Source organism: Mchenga conophoros, linkage group LG6 (assembly GCF_057382185.1).
Source record: "Mchenga conophoros isolate Kocher_MC1m ecotype Shallow Benthic linkage group LG6, M_conophoros_male_GT1.1, whole genome shotgun sequence".
NCBI classification, from domain to species: domain Eukaryota; kingdom Metazoa; phylum Chordata; class Actinopteri; order Cichliformes; family Cichlidae; genus Mchenga; species Mchenga conophoros.
Window position 1 is genome coordinate 40,063,193 of NC_140531.1, and position 16,698 is coordinate 40,079,890.

General features: G+C 40.7%; 1 protein-coding gene across 1 annotated transcript; it reads left to right on the forward strand.

Annotated features, from left to right (window-relative positions):
* The first annotated feature begins 7,639 nt into the window (after window positions 1-7,639).
* Window positions 7,640-16,463, forward strand: sp6 (Sp6 transcription factor). The gene is made up of 2 exons (XM_085278743.1): window positions 7,640-7,840; window positions 14,782-16,463. The coding sequence occupies exon 2, from the start codon at window positions 14,902-14,904 to the stop codon at window positions 15,820-15,822; it is 921 nt and encodes a 306-aa protein (XP_085134869.1). The 5' UTR covers window positions 7,640-7,840; window positions 14,782-14,901; the 3' UTR covers window positions 15,823-16,463.
* The last annotated feature ends 235 nt before the right edge of the window (window positions 16,464-16,698 follow it).

The window sequence follows — 16,698 nt, forward strand, 5'->3', positions numbered from 1 at the left end:
GTGATTATCTCAGCCGATAAATCCAGCAAGGGAATTTTTAACAACATTTTTACAACCCTTCGCACACAGCACACACACAAAAAAGGGGGTTTTGAAAATTAGATAAAATAAAGCAATCCAAATTTTCTCTGAGCAATTAAAGTTCCGGTTAAAAGGCAGAGGTGGAAGATGGGAGGGGAAGCTGGGCGGCATCAGTCGCACAGACAGTAATGACGGCGCCACTGCTGTTTAACAATCAAAGATGGGAGGCGGGGGCTCGCGAGGAAGTCTGTCCTTGAAAAATACAGGTGTTTGGTACAATCAAAGCTCAGCTTGCAGAAATGACTGGGTTTGAAGTTGAAAGGGGAGGCAGGAGGGGAGGGGGGGGGGGGGGGCCGTGGTGGTGAGTGAGTCCATGCATGAGAAAAAAAAGTGAGTCAGAAGACAACTGTGGGCTGGTCTCTCCTCTGGGATTTTGAATAATTAACAAGGATAAGGAAGTTGACTACTAGGTGCTTACTGTTTACTTTGCTTGGATTTTTTGTTGCATGTGGAGGGGAAGTGAGGCTTTAGCTGGCCTAGCTCTCTGGAGGCTGGCGTGTTCGCAGGAGGATTTGTCTGAGACACGAGTGTGGTTCCCGTGGGACTAGAGGCAAGTCAATCAAGCCACAGGCCAGTAAATCGGAATCAGAACCAGCTTAATATTGTGGAAATTCTGTATACAAAACACGTGTTCTTTAAGGAAAGTCCCACACTGAAATAAACTCACACACTAACTGCGAGCCCCAAAATTCCAAGACTGCTGTCTCATGTAAACTGCTTTGACCTTCATAAAGCTCACAAAACTAGTTCCTGCCTAATTACTGTAATTAGAAATACAATAGATGCTAACAAGCAAGAAACAGAATGTTGATACGGTAAAATAGTTATAACACACATAGTAAGAACCACTTACAGACATAAAGAAACTGTTTTTTTAGTACAACGTATGTGTTAGATACTACAAACTCCAACATGCAAAAATGACAGTCTGTGGGGATTACCTTCTTTATTTAAACCTCCTCTAAGCCCGAGGCTATTTTTTAGAGTTCCCACATGAAAAAAGGAAAAAAAAACATTCCCAAATTGAGGCTCCACAACTGTGAGGCCAAATTTGAAATCTCTGGCTTTAAGAATAACAGAGAGTTCAGAGAAACATAAAAAGACTAAATGACTGTATTAAAAATTTATATTTTTGTAACATAATCTACCTCCACCAGTCAAAACTCACAAACAGGGGTTCTTGAGCGTATCTCTGCCAGATTTGATGCAATTGTCAAAAAACACCCTGATTTAAATCAAAAGTCTCACATTTTATAGTTAAAATAAAACTGTAACACTTTTTTTATTTACATAAACTATAAAGAAAAAAAACTAAACAAGCCCATTCAAGCAAACCACAGCATGATTAGATTAACTGTGTATAAAACTGCATCTCTGTTGGACACAAGCTCAGAGACTTTTACATCCGTTTTCTTCCACTTAGTTGAGTTTTGGCTGGAGCCTATCCCAGCCGCCACAGAGCGAGAGGCAGGGTACATCCAGGACAGGTCGCCAATCTATCACAGGGCTAAGACAGAGACAGACGACCATTCACAGTCATACCCAGAGTTCATTTAGAACCACACCTTTGGACTATGAGAGGAACCTCAGTTCCTGGACAGAACCTATGTCTAAAACACAAAACACCAGAAAAGAACCAGCCAGTGGATTAAAACCAGGCCATTCTTACTGTGAAGCGATGGTGCTAACTACCGCACCATGAAACCTGAACCATAAAATAACAGCCATGAAATACAGGGTTGTTCTTTTTTCTGATGAAACAATTAAAAATGTGTTAAATATCATTTTACACATATGAGTTATAATTTGTATGCATTCGGGTTTTTCAGAAAAAGAATAATGACATCGATGATGTCGAAGTCTCAAAAACTCACAACAACTGCATTAAATATGATCCACTTGGCATGCTAGGGTTAAAGCCAGTCGTCCCAGTCCCAGGAGGATTGAATCAGGATTTTAGCCAAATCACACACGTCAATCATCAAGAAGGAGATTTTCATGCTATGTCAGTCGGGGTCTGGGTTAACAATGACCTCCACTGATTGTGTCGACAACAGAGTGCAGTGGAAACTGTGCTACTGTTGGTGAAAAGCCAAATATGAGGAAATGGGGAACGCATAGCTAGGCAGCATCGGTTGGCAGTCTGTAGGATGACTTTTAAAATCAAGAAGAGGAAACAAGTGAAGAGTCAGTAGACTTGGTGAAATCAGGAAGTTTAGAAAAGTATTCAAAAGACAAGATTAGCAAAGAAAATGTGGGATAATCAGGGAGAGAAAGAAAATGACTAGGCAGCAAGATTGAGCTGCCTAGTCATTGTGCAGCAGGTTAGGGTGATTAAGGACAGAGATGGAAAGGTACTAATGACTTAAGAGAGTCTGCAGAGAAGATGGAAGGAGTACATCGAAGAGTTCATGAATGAAGAGAATGAGAGTGAGGAGAATAGACAGAGGAGAGTTAGTGAATCAATACGTGGAGGAAGTGAGGGTAGCTGTGAAGAGGATGAAGAGTGGAAAGGCATGTGGTCCGGGCGGCATACCTGTGGAGTTATGGAGATGACCAGATGGCCAGATGGTTTGATACAATCTCAGAGAGTGAGAGGGGCACCCGAGGAATGAACAAGGGTCATGTGCAAAACTGCAGGAACTACAGAAGGATAACGCTGATGAGCCATAACATGAAGACATGTGACAGAGTTGTTGAAGCTAGGTTATGAGAAGAGGTGACCATCAGCGACCAGCAGTACAGCTTCATGCTGAGAAAGAGCACAACAGATGTGCCGCTTTCTTTGAGAGTGTTGATGGAGAAGGTCAGAAGGCGCTTCACTGTGTCTTTGAGGATCTACAGAAAGCATATAGGATGCCAAGAGAGGATCTGTGGTACAGCATGAAGAAGTCAGGACTGGCAGAGAAGTATGCGCGGGTGGTGCAGGACATGTAGCAGGTGGAAAAGAGCCTGGAGAGAAGAGGAATGAACCTCGGTAAAAGCAAGACGGAATACATGTTCGTGAATAAGAGGGAGACAAGTGTAACAGTGAAGTAGCGGGAAACAGAGGTAGTGAAGGCAGTGGAGTGTAAATACCCATGCACAAAGGAGGTGAAGAAGAGCATGCAGGCAGGTGGAGATGAGTGTGGGGGGTAATTTGTGATAGAAGGATGGGAGTGAGAGTGAAAGGGAAGGTTTACAAGTATGGATTGAAGAGGGTGGCACTGATGAAAAGACAAGCGGTCGAGCTGAAAATGTTCAGGTTTTAACTGGGAGTGAGCAGGACGGACAGAATTAGAAATGAGTACATTAGCAGGACAGCTCGGGCTCAGGAAGACAAAGTTAGAGAGATAAGGCTGAGATGATTTGAGGAAGAGGAATAGTGGATATATTCATGGATGTGAAGGAGGGTTGATGTGACGTAGAGTGATGCTGGGGACAGAGCTGGAGGACGATCATTTGCTATGGTGGTCCCTACGGGGGGCATTCGAAAGAAGAAGAAGAAGATGTAGAAAGTGTGATGTGGTTGGTCTTTATCTGACGCGTCAAAGGTGCAGCAGTGGCTCAGAAACTCAGTAATAAAGTAAAACATCAACACTGGAGGCAAAGCTTCCTTTCAAGAATGTTTAAGTAACCAAAAATATATTCATGTACACACAGCATAAAGTCACACACATATACATAAAAATAAAAAGATAAAAAATATGTAAGCAGTGACAGAAATAAAAACTGTCAAACAAGCTATCCAAACACGTTTAAATCATTAGGAGAATTTGTAAGCCCCCGCTCGAAATCTCTCTGTAATTAAATGTTATTAAGCAGTCTCTTTCTAATTGTGCTGCATTGTATTCATGAGGAAATATGCTTGACTATTTAAAGATGTCGGTAAACACCATTTAGGCGTGGTGTGTGGTCTTCAGTTTAGTGGCCTGATTTCTTCTGTGAGCGTAAAGGATACTGAAAAAAATCTGCAATATTATCCACATTTTAATAAAGATTTATCAAAGCAGGTTTGAGATGTTGCACTTGTCCCTGAAGTTACATCAAAATAAAACATGTTCAGATAAAAAAAACTTGTGTTAAAATAAGAACACTGAGGGGGAAAAGCCCCTGATCTTTAAAGCTTCGAAATGTGCTTAAATCTAACAAGCTGTGTCCTGAATCAAGATGTTCTCAGTATTAGTCAACCACTCTGTGCTTCAAATCCACGCCGTGCTTTCGAGCTCAGCGTTTGTAGAGCGCCGTTCTAGAGAAAAAGGGAGCAGAGAGGGTAGGAAGTCACTTCCCGCCGGCCTGTCTGTGGTCTGTGTTTGTCAGTTGATTTGAAGCTGCTCCACCAACATGCTGTGACAGGAAAGGAATTAACTCAGAGAGGAGACAAAATTTAAAATAACACCTCAAAGGCAGAAGATGTTAAAAACTATTAAATGTGTGATGCATGTTCAAAGCCACAGACTGAACTTTGACATGTTACAAGAAATGCAACATTTAGCGTGTTCTTTAAAGCTTTTGTTTGAGTTTAATCAGCATGTTAAAGAGAGACAGAAAAGAGCTTTCAAGTAGATCTGTGCAGTTCCCATGTTTTAGTCTGAGCCAAACCAGCTTTAGCAGGGTGACCTGATCCCGCCTGGCCAAACATGAAGCAACGAGCAAGTGGGTCTGAAACAATGTGCGACGCAATAAAGACAGAGAGTCCTTATAAAGAAAAACCTCCACTAACAAACGGGAAATGAAGTGATTTTTAGTATTAAAAGGCACATTTTCTCATACATTCATACAGAGTCTGTTTTTATGTATTTCTGCTTCACATCCACACACAGTTAAGCAGTTAAACCTGAGTACCTGCAGACAACATGCAAACTCCATTTCATGTTCTGCATGACTATAAAGTGTGTAAGTATGTATCATGTGTATCGCTCGCGGTTTAGATTCAGCGTTTTTCTTTAACATTTGGTTTCATTTGTATACATCAGAACTGCGTGGTTAGGTTTAGCTTTAATTATTCTTAAAGTATGATGCGTCAGGAGTGACAGCGGCCTCGCTTTTCTTGATGATTGTGTGTGTCACCGTGACGTAGGTGTCAGTATTTGACGCCCTGGGAATTATTAAGCAAATCTTACTCATTTTTCCTGCCTTGACCGTCGTGCGTCTCTTTATCAGTCAGAGCTCACTTCACCTACTCCGGGTGAGTCTGCTGCCCAGAATTTAAAATGTATAGAAAAATATGACCATACAACTCCAGTATGTTCACATTTACACTGAATGTCTGTTAAATCCTGTACAGATTATAAACTCTTACAAACCACTTTTAAAGCGTTACTTGGCCTCAGTCAGTGGAGGATTTAACCCCATGCATGTTTGGGTCTATGATGACCAGTCTTTGCTTTTGTTTCCCCAACTGTGAATCATAACATTAGATGAAATTTATTGTCTTTAAAATCTCTTTTTATTCTTTTATTGCCTTAATTTTTACTTGTAGCAGGTTTTTGTTTATATTTGACTTCTTTATTCCTCATTATTTGTTTATTCACTTTATCATTTCTGCTTTTCTATAATTTAGTTTTTTTTTATTTTGATGTTGTAATATATCTTCTTTTTTTGTAAAAGAACATTTTAACAGTGTTTAGAAACTGCTATCAGTTTATTGCTGTTATCAATGTTTTTTTAATTACAAAACTCATCACACATGCTTCCAGTTGTAATTTTTTTGTCCAGTTGAACTGACAGAGAAAAACTAAAATACTGATTTGTTACACGTAATAATTATAACCACATTTATTATTCTTAATTAACTGTATCATTTATTAACTGTTGTTATCATAATATATTTATAATTTTTTGATATTTTGATATAAACACATAAATAAAAACAATGGAGGTTTTTAGGTTTGGGCCTCAGGAGGACAGATCTATTTATTTGAATTAATTTCTGTAAAAAATAAAGACAACAAAGACAGATTTCATGCTTTAATGTTTTTTTGAAAACTACGACCAGTCAGTCTATAAGGAAGATTTTAAAATAAAGGTGTTTTTCTGGCACTAACAGGGCATTTGGGGAAGGGGATGGTTACATAAACCATTCCTTTAGAGTCTGTCTAAGCTGACTTTACAGAAATGTGTTTAGTTTATTTCTTATTTCAACCACAAAAAAAATCTATGCTTTAATTTTTAAAAATAATTTATTAAAATGCATGTGATTGTCCTTGGAGAGAAAATCAAAAGCAAAGACTCAAAATATTTTGGATGCAGGAGAAAAAGTCTGTGTGTGATTGCCCTACGTGTCACGAGTATCTGCAGTCACAGGATTCGTGAGCTCATCTGTCTGACTGAAAGGCTGCAGTCCGACAGTAAACCCAGTTCGGTTTTAAACAGATTGTGACTTCAGACATCAAAGCAATTAAGATAAACTGTGGTACATGTGTTTGATATTTGTGTCAAGTAACAAACTGTCAGCAAATTTTGAATGCTTTTGCAGATTATTATCAAAGAAGAACAAAGCTTCTGCAGGAGGGCAATGAAAGACCTGGTAGAAGATATAAAGTGGACCTGGAGCTAAGCTTATTAGTCCATATATACATTTCTATATGTTTCTCTGTGTAATTTCTTACAACACATCAATGTTAAGAAGGAAATGCACATAACATTTTAGTACAGATGCAGACATACATAAATCTACTTTATTTACAAGCATCGTTTTTTGTATCTAAATAAATGAGATCACTACAATTATTTTTTCAAGGCTTAACAACTGAGTATATGTAGCATTAACTAAGAATCGATTTATTTAGTTAGTTCTGTTTTTCTATACGTGCATACTAATGAAACAAACCTAAACAAATTAAAAACTGTTCTTAAAGAGTAAATGTTTTCAGTGTGGAGATTGTTTCACAGTCTTTACTGTTTTTTTAAAGATATTATTTTTGGTGGCAGATACTTTTGCATTGTTCATATTATGGAAATGCAGCTGTTAGAGAAACAAATCTGTAGGTGAGTAAGAAGTCGAAATGTAAGAATATAGTTTTGTCTTTTAACATTAAACACTGGGGTAGCAACACAAAGTGAAAACAGCTGATCACAAGCATAACATTTCTGCAAACTCCATTAAGGTCAATGCAAAAAAGAGCACAAAAGCAGTATATATTATATATATAGTAGTATATATCATCAGAGCATCATTGGTAATACATTATCGTGTATAGCTGATTCATCAGGGGCCAGTTTATGTTTCTATGTGTCTGTCTCTTGGTGGTCTGACTGATCTGTAGCTGCATAATCCCACTGAAGTAATCAGAGAATAAAAACTGCAGTATTTCCTCTTAACTGTTTTGGAGGATGTATTAATACGCTGATGAGTAAATTGACTTGTATCCCACCACTGCAGCTCTGACAGGCTGTTCCACTGATCCCCTGTTTTCCTAAAGCGAGTCGTTTCCTCACCTCCAGCCGCCGAGAGCACATCTTCAAAGGGAGGGGTGTGGGGGGGGGGGGCAGAGACGGAGCACCGGCAGGAGGGGGCGGAGCCTGGAGGGGCTCAAGACGCGCAGCCTATCATAGACTGTGTCACAACTGAGAATGCTGCTTACCTGTGCGCCAAAACTCTGACAGCCTTTCGCCTCACCTGGACCGTCTGCGATGGAGAAAAGCAGATGAAATATGATGAGGATTTTACTTTTCTGCGCGCATTTTTCCAACAAGGGCAAGAGCAGCGGAGCAGAGCCGAGACAGAGTTTACTTCCAGAAGAAACGCACAGCGGCAGCACCTCTGTAGGGCAGACAGGTAAGGCTGTATTTTAACTTTCTGACATCTGCTGCGACCTCCTGTGTGGTACCGTATGTCTGTTATATACAAAAATCACAATGAAGTGTTTTAAGTCTTCATCAGGCTGATGGAAAGTCTTCCAGGCTTCAAGTTAACTGGAGGGTTTTATTTATAAATTGAAAGTCTCAAAATACAACATGTTAGGTAACGTACGCAGGTTACTTACTGGATAAATTCACGTTATAGAGGCTAACCAGCGACTGGCACTTAATTTTAGGTTATGTATTTAGATTTTGGACAATAAACACCAGTGTTAGAAAATAGAAATTCGAGATTGTTAAATTGTTGTTTTACAGCCGTAATTAGATCAGAATATTTCTGCAGGAAGAAAAAAACAACAAGTTGACCCAGTCTTGTATATTAAATAACTAATGTGATGATGAAATAAAAGCATAAAGTATTTGACCTTAAATTTAAGACCAAGGTTTCACTTAATAAATTAGCGGGAAATCAAATCAGACTTTAGTCTAATCTCCGTGCCATCAGTCTGTTTTTCCTATTAGAAAATTATTGCCTAACTAAATAAATGATGATACTGTAAATCCCTAATTTCCTGCAATCCAAACTGGGGGATTTAAAAAAAAATAATTTTATTTTAAAAAGTATAGAAGAGTGGAAATTAAGTTATAAAAAAAGTTTTTAAAAAATGAAAGATATCTTTCCACGTGAAGCTTGATTAGAGTTTTTTTAAAAAAAATTAAATTAGTTTTACTCTGAAAATGCCAACAGTGCTGAGAAATCAGAGCTTCAGATTAAGATCTTTGTTTGATTAAAGCAGCTGAACCACACTGTAGGTAGAGTGTTACTCAGAAGTGTTGATTTGATTTATTTGACATAGATATTGATGTCATGAAGAATGTAATTGGCAGTTTATTGTTGGAAATAATGAAAGTGCTGCTAATTTAAAGTGTTTGATAGACTTATGACTATTTTAATGTAAAACAAAGCGTCATATTTTACTTTACTTTTACTTTACTTTTTACTTTTTTACTTTGTTAAAAGTAAAAACTTTTATATCATACACATTTTTTTAAAAGTCCTAAAAAAGGGAGGGGGGGGGGGTGATCTTGAATAATATATTAGTAATTGCACCGTATATGACTACATTTTGCTGGACACTAACTAAGAAGCAGAAAAGGTCTGATCTTTTTAAATGATTTAAAATTTCTTTGTCTAATTATTTAAAGTGTATAAAGAGAAGTTTGTGCTGAAGGACAACTTGTGACTGAGAAGATCTGAGAAACAAAACACTTTATAAAGTTTGTCAAAATCACCAAAAATAAAGTACCTTGTCGCTTCTAGTAGAGCGACCAATTCTAAAACCTCGGAGGAGTCACTGTGAAACAGATTTTTGATTGAAAGTACCAACAAAAAAAAAGTGTTGCAGGAAATTAATTTTACGCAACTGAGTATGAATCAGTGTCTCACGTGTAAAGCTGTCACTCATATCTAAAGCATCTCTGTGATTAATAACACAGTTAAAGTGCAGAGGGAGAGATTAGCAGCCCCCACATCTCAAGCTTTGCTCACCGCACAACTTGATCCTTCGCCCAGGTGTGCAAATCGTCTCGGACTACGGTCGCTGCATCATTGTTTTCACATCTATTTGTACTGATGGGGAACATTCACTCACGTACGGCCACTCTGCAAAGTTCAAAACATCTGGTGTTGAGAGAAATGTGTTTGAAGCTCATTTTTTATTCACCCTTCTGACAACAGCCGTGACTCCTGCACAAAGGTGGTCTCCTCTCCACCCACGATGTATTTAAACAGGTTAAAACAAACTTCTTCTAAATGTCATTTGACACTGAGCTTGTCTTTCTGGAGTGCCAGGATGTTGTTGTACATCTGGACTGCAGTTAAACTGGACCACTGCTCAGGCCACTACACGAGATTTTAATGTTTGTTTCAACATTGTTTTCTACTAATGGCAAATGTTTTTCTCACATCTGGTCACTCTACAGAGTTCAGAATGTTTTATTTTGAAGTTTGCCATTTATATATTCTCTGCCATAAACATGCACTCCACTCTGCATGTCATGCACTTCTTGCAGGTTAAACCAAACTCCTTGTGAGTGTCAGCGTTACCGTTTTAACTGTGTGGTTCTACGTCTCTGATGAGATGGGAAAGCAGACGGATGGTTGTTAAACTGGATGTGTAAATGCCATCGGGTACTGGAGAAGTCAAACTTTTGTCCCTAAAAGAGTTTTTAACTTTTGTTCTGCAGCTGAACAGCACAAAGTTTAGAAACGTTTAATTTTGATAGACACGTGTTTGAATCATATATTTTATTCCGTCTTCTGAAAACAGATGTGACTCCTGCCACAAATCTGAGCTCCTCTCCATTTATAATGCACCTCATGCAGGTTCAAACAGACTGCTCTAAAAGCCCTCGCACTGAAACTGGTCTTTTTGGAGTATAGACGATGTAACTGTTTGTTCTATATCTCGGATAATATGGGACAACAGATTAAAAGGGACAGCAGATCTTCCACAGGTCTGGAGTCAGACTTTGGACTTTTAATTGTTCGTTTTAACATCTTCTGTGGGCTAAATGCTATTTGACCCACAGTGGAAACAGAATGGCTATTTTACCTGTTTTATCCCCGTGTGGGAGATGAGATGATGGACTTTAAATTTCCAGATTTTTGGTCTAACAGTGTAAACAACAAGATAGTCCGTCAGTCTAGGGGACCTGTAATCTATGGAAGAAGACAGTTTGCAAGGCCCACCACATCTTTTACATGTCTGGAGTCAGACTGTGATCATTACAGGACTTTTTAATGTTTGCTTTAATGCCTTTTGTAAGCATGGCAATCCTTTTCTCACATATCCGCTATAACTGTTTGAAACACATGACATGACCTCCACTCAGACCTCCATTCCCAAACTAGTCTTTTCGGAGTACTAACATTACTGTTTTTACAACTTTATTCTTAAATGTGACAACAGACTTATAGTTAAACCAGGCCTGATGAAAACGTCCAAGATTTGTTGATTCTCAGTTACATTTTCTGAGTAGAAACAATTAGAGAAGCGCTTTCACGCTTTACTCATTTAATTTTGAAAATCACCAGCTGATGGACTAACAGTAGCGAGTTCTGTCTTTCTCGTCACTGCTTCAATCTGCCTCTTGTTTCTCAGTGGCAGGCTCGTAAATTGCGGCTCTGCTGAGTCTTGGTCAGACAGGTTTTATGACCAGAACTCTGTCATTGCGCTGAACCATCCTCCCCCGGGGGCCTCCTCTCACTCCCTCCCCATGCCAGCTGTTCCTCTTAGGAGCCTGCAGTGCTTCCAGCACTTTAGCAAAGAGCTTGATTTGTTTATGTCAGTAAGAGCAGTTTCGTGGAGGGACTGTGCCGCTGTGCCGCCATGTCACATTCTCAAAAAATTACAGAGCAGTATGTAGCTCTGGCTCCAGGCTGACAGGAACTAAATCAGCTGGACCTTTTAAGACAGACGTTTCATGTGGGAATTCCAAACTAATTGCTTTACGATTTCATTGAGACAAGAAAACATCTCTGAGTGGCTTTGGGTGAGCTTTTGAGAAGGAAATGTAGTATGCATGGTTTGACTGTAGTGCTCCAACGTTCAGGATGCACCACACACGCAAAAAACGTGCAGAAAAGACAAGCAAAGGAAAAGGTCTAAAACGGTCTTTTTTGCTCATTGAAAAAATGTCTCTTTATCACTTTTGATATATATTTGTGGATGTTTATTTATAAAATGAATTTTAGCAATGATAAAGAATCTTTAAAAAAATGTTCTGGATAGGGTTTTGTATCCAGATCAACTCCAAAAACAAATTCCTCTGAACTCAGGCTGAAAATTGTCATACTAACTTGTAATCCTGCTAACACACAATCTGAACCAATCACACGGAGTCTTTAGTAGAGTTAAAAAGTGCAGAAATAAGAAATCATACATAAAAATAAAGAAAAGAGAAAAGAAAAGTAAGGACTCAATCACACTTTACCTTTACCTGCACTCTGGAACAGCTACCTAACCCACCTGTCGAAAAAATTCATTTGCAGGTGTCTAAACGCTTAATAATTTAGGACTATTTGAAGCGTACGATGCAGCCTGTTACCAGCATTCACAGCTGTGTCAGTGCAAGTGTAGTTACATCTACATCAGGTTACAGCTACGGCTATGAAATAAGTTATAGCTTAGTGTTTCAGTAGAGTTTGCAGTTATGACGTACCTACAGAAAAAATCCACTATAATGCTGAGTAAATAAAATAAAAGTAAATAATATAAAAGATTTCACATAAAATACAATGAATACAAATATTTGGTAACATCTAAAAAATACCATGTAAGTGTGACTGAAATATCTACTATGATGTACGACTCAACTTCTAACCACTGAAGCATCCTCGGTGGTTGAAATTAGGTCAAATTCAGATCTTCGTAAGAGCCAGAAAAGATGACTTTTAAACCAAATTTAGATGTAAAGTGACGTCTTTTTAAAGCAGGGGTAGGGAACTCCAGGCCTCAAGTGCCGGTGTCCTGCAGGTTTTAGATATCACCCTGGGTCAACTCACCTGAATGATTAATGATTAGTTCATTACCAAACCTCTGGAGAAATCCAAGACATGTTGAGGAGGTAATTTAGCCATTTAAATCATATCAGCTGTGTTGGATCGAGGACACGTCTAAAACCTGTGGGACACTGGCCCTTGAGGCCTGGAGTTCCCCCACCTCTGTTTTAAAGGCTAAAAAAATCACAAAATAAGAAAATCACAGTCACAGAATAATGTATGTGGAGGAGTAACTCAGGGGATACTTCACTGTCGGCAAGCCCAGCTTCACCTACTTGCTACATCTGATGCCAGTTCGACCTGCTGCTAATTGATCTGCGCATCAGACTGGATGTCCATGAAGCTCGTGTTTTCACACAACCTGTCAGATAGCACCAAATGATCTCCAGACTGCCATACCAGCCTCTACAGCTTCAGACTACTTTATTGTTTCCTGCTGTAAAGATAATTACAGATGTTCATGGTTGAGTTGAGGTGGGTGGGGGTTAGTGGAAGTCAACAAGATCATCTTGGGCCAAGGACAAACCTCACAGGCTGGTAGCTTCTTGTCAAAGCTTCCACAGACTTGTCCACCTTTAACAAGCTTTGTGTCACCTGGAAATCTGAGCCCATCCCACTGACGCTGCTGCGGTTTGCATTCCTGGAGCGTGTTGGGCGCAGGATGCTATTTCAGCGCGTGTGCCTGTGATTATGGACGTAAAGTAATTGTTCTCATTTTGTCGTCGACTCCCATTCTCAGGCTCATGAATGTCGTCAGTCTGTAACTGTTGATGCTTTCTGCCTCCGGTGTGTAAGGGGCAGGGCGCTTCACGGGTCTCGCCTGGAGAGCTGTTGTTGTAAATCATGTGTGATTCATAAAAAAAACTGGTTCTCCTGTCTGCCAGGTTTCATCTCCAAAACCTCAGAGACGTACAAATAGACCTTGGCCTGCAGCCATACCTCCCTGGAACTTCTTCCTTTACCAAACTGCTCTCCTGTCAACACCCCCCTCCGCTCTCGTCCCTCCCCCCATCTAACCATCATTATCCTCCCCCCAGCGCTGCCTCAGTGCAGGCCGATGATGTTGTTTTCTTTGTACTTGTCTTTGACCGTCCTCCATGGGAAGTACCTGGCAGCGGATGCACGTAGCAGGCCTCTGCCTGGACACGTCCGGCTCCCCCCTCTCCTCCGTCTCCACGGCCATGCAGCGTGAGAACTGCAGTATCCATGGCGACGAAGGGGGTGTGCTTAGGGTTGGTTATTTAAATGTTGTAGACAGGCGGATTTAGGCCTGAACGTCAGCTCTTCAGAGGTTCAGAAACACACATACACACAATATGACAAACAGAAAAATGGTTTCCAACAACTCGGGAATATTCTGAAGGTCAAAGAAATGTTACAGAAGAAGTTACTCTTGCTTTTATTTCCTCCTTAGCGAGCTGTTGAGCTGTTAAGTTTAGCTCAGCTTTAGACTGCAAAACTCTGCAGCCTGACTTCTGATAAAAACCACACGCTCTTCTTACATTACCCGGTTTTGGCCTCCTTGCACTGGTTGCTAATTTAATTTTCAGTCCATTTTAAAATTCTGCTCATGACTTACAAGGCTTTACTTTTTCAAGCGCCTGAGTTTATTGATGAAGTTTTAATTTCTCATTACCCTCTTTGTTCTGCTGGGTTCCCACCACCATCTGGTCAACCAGTCAACCATTACGTTTCATTACATTTTTCCTGGTTGGGCATCCAGGTAAAGGTCTGAGCGTGTCCTGGTAATTTAGCTTTGGTTTATCTTTTAACAGAGGTGGGGCTTTTGACCTGATTTGAAAGTGATTAACATATGGAGTCTTTTTTCAAATCCAGATCCAGGAATTTTTGGACAGATTGATTAGAATTGTGTGAAGGAAGAACAATTGTATCCTCGTTGCTCAACAAGTTTTACGTTTGACCTTTTTGTTATTGTTAGAACGTTAAAACAGCAGAAGTTGAATCCTCTCCCAGCTTTTTTGGAGTCAAACCCTATGTTTAGTCAGGTCTCACTCTTTTGGGAACGGCCTGAAAAGGTCAGACTCGGTGGAGCCTGCTGCATCACAATGACGTGTTTTCTATCTGTTTGACACAGGTTGTTTTTTTCCTCTCTGAAGGGCGTCAAAAGCAGCCAGGCTGCTTTTAATAGTGCTTTCAATTTTCTTTAGAAGGCTAAAAGAAAACTCATAAAGATATTTAGTATAGAAATGCTTGATAGGAATGAGAAATGCTCATTCCTGTCAAGCATTTCAATAATAAATGTCTCCATATTTTAGACTTCTCGTTTGTGTCTCCTGAAAAATAAACTTGGTCTCGTTAGTACTTCCATAACAGTCTTCTCTTTCTTTCTGCAGGTTTTTAATGCGTCACCATCCTGTCATGTGGTAATCATCTCAGCGTAACCCAAAAGACACTGAACAACACTTTGAGCAGGTGACCTCATCCACAGATTTGCACCTGCACGAGCTGCTCACATGGCCCACCCATACGAGCCCTGGTTACGGACAGCACCACCTAGTGGCAGCTCAGACGACATGAACATCGCTTCCTGGTGGGACCTTCACAGAGACGTCCAAGCAGGCAGTTGGATAGACCTACAGACGGGTCAAGGTGTGGGCCTGCCTTCAGTGAATCCAGGCGGCTCCATGGGTTTGCAGCCTTCTCTGGGGCCCTATGGCTCTGACCCACAGCTGTGCACCCTACCCCCGGCTCAGCACGCTCCACCCTCGCAACCATCCCATCTCTTCCCCCAGGACGGCTTCAAGATGGAGCCACTGGCCCCTGAAATGCTGCAGCAAGAAACCTTCTCAATGGAGGAACCTCAGGAGACGTCTGTGTCAGCTCGCCCCAAGCCCCAGCGCCGCTCTTCTTCCAGAGGCGGCAGCCAGGCTGTGTGCCGCTGCCCTAATTGCGTCCACGCTGAGCAGATGGGCCAGAGCACTGACGACAGCAGGAGGAAGCATATGCACAATTGCCACATCCCCGGCTGTGGCAAAGCCTACGCCAAGACCTCCCATCTGAAGGCTCACCTGCGCTGGCACAGCGGAGACCGGCCGTTCGTCTGCAACTGGCTGTTCTGTGGCAAGAGGTTCACGCGCTCTGATGAACTGCAGCGACACCTACAGACGCACACTGGAGCCAAGAAGTTCAGCTGCGCATTATGTCCCAGAGTGTTCATGCGCAACGACCACCTGGCCAAGCACATGCGCACCCATGAGTCCCCGCCAGGACAAGGGGAGGACAGGCTAAACGGAGATGGGAGGGGGGATAAGAGCTTTGATGCATCGACACCTCCCCAGTCGTCCGCAAACGTGTCTGACAGCACAGATCCTCCACTGAAGCTGAAGTGTGAGACAGACGCCTCCGTCTCCAGCGTGACGGGGCAGTCAGGCTAGCTGCGCCGCGTTCAGTTAAAGGGTTGCCATCACCTCACAGAGGTGTCATAGTTTCACGATAGATTAGAGAGTAGAAGGAAGGTATGAACACTCTTTCACTGATGAACACTGGATGGAACAAAAAATATGTATGTGTGATCCTGTGAATTTATCACACAAATGTGATAAACCGTGATGCCACGGCACGCTGAAAAGCAGGAATCCTATTGATCTTGTGTGTAAACCTTTCGTCTGTGACTACTAAAGGTGAAAGGTGGCGAAGGAGGCGACGGAGCTGAAGCTGCAGCTTGTTGCTGGACTTCGATTGCTGCTAGCGCTACAGCCACCAGTAGCCCAAGAGACTGACCTGAGTTCATGAGAAGGTGGTTGGGTAACTTGTTTACAATCAGATCAAATGTGTAACTGGAAGAAAAGAGCATTAAGTTTAACAGTTTCAAGGAAAGCAGACAGTAATATTGATATTTTCCTTATGTTCAGACTGTTACCACATGTGTGTGTAGCCTACTGTACTGGAAGAAGATGTAGGTTAGCAGCCATTTGAATGGGTGAAAGTGCAGAAGACCAAAGAGTGTGACAATAATTAAAATGGTCTGTAATTCAAAGGAAATACAACTTTAATGTTGTACTATGGCCAAAATAAGGCTGGTGATAATATAATATAATATAATATAATATAATATAATATAATATAATATAATATAATATAATATAATATAATATAATATAATATAGAAAATTATGCACTACAATGGCTAGTGTTTACCGAAAATACTGTGTTTATGTCACTGCCATAGTGGCACTTATTAACACACAGTAGGAGAATGTGAAGAGGTGTTCCACTGGGAGCGCAACAAAGAAAAAAACTACTACAGTGAT

Coding starts and splice junctions, on each gene's coding strand:
- sp6 (XM_085278743.1), top strand. CDS start 14,902: ATGGCCCACCCATACGAGCCCTGGTTACGGACAGCACCACCTAGTGGC.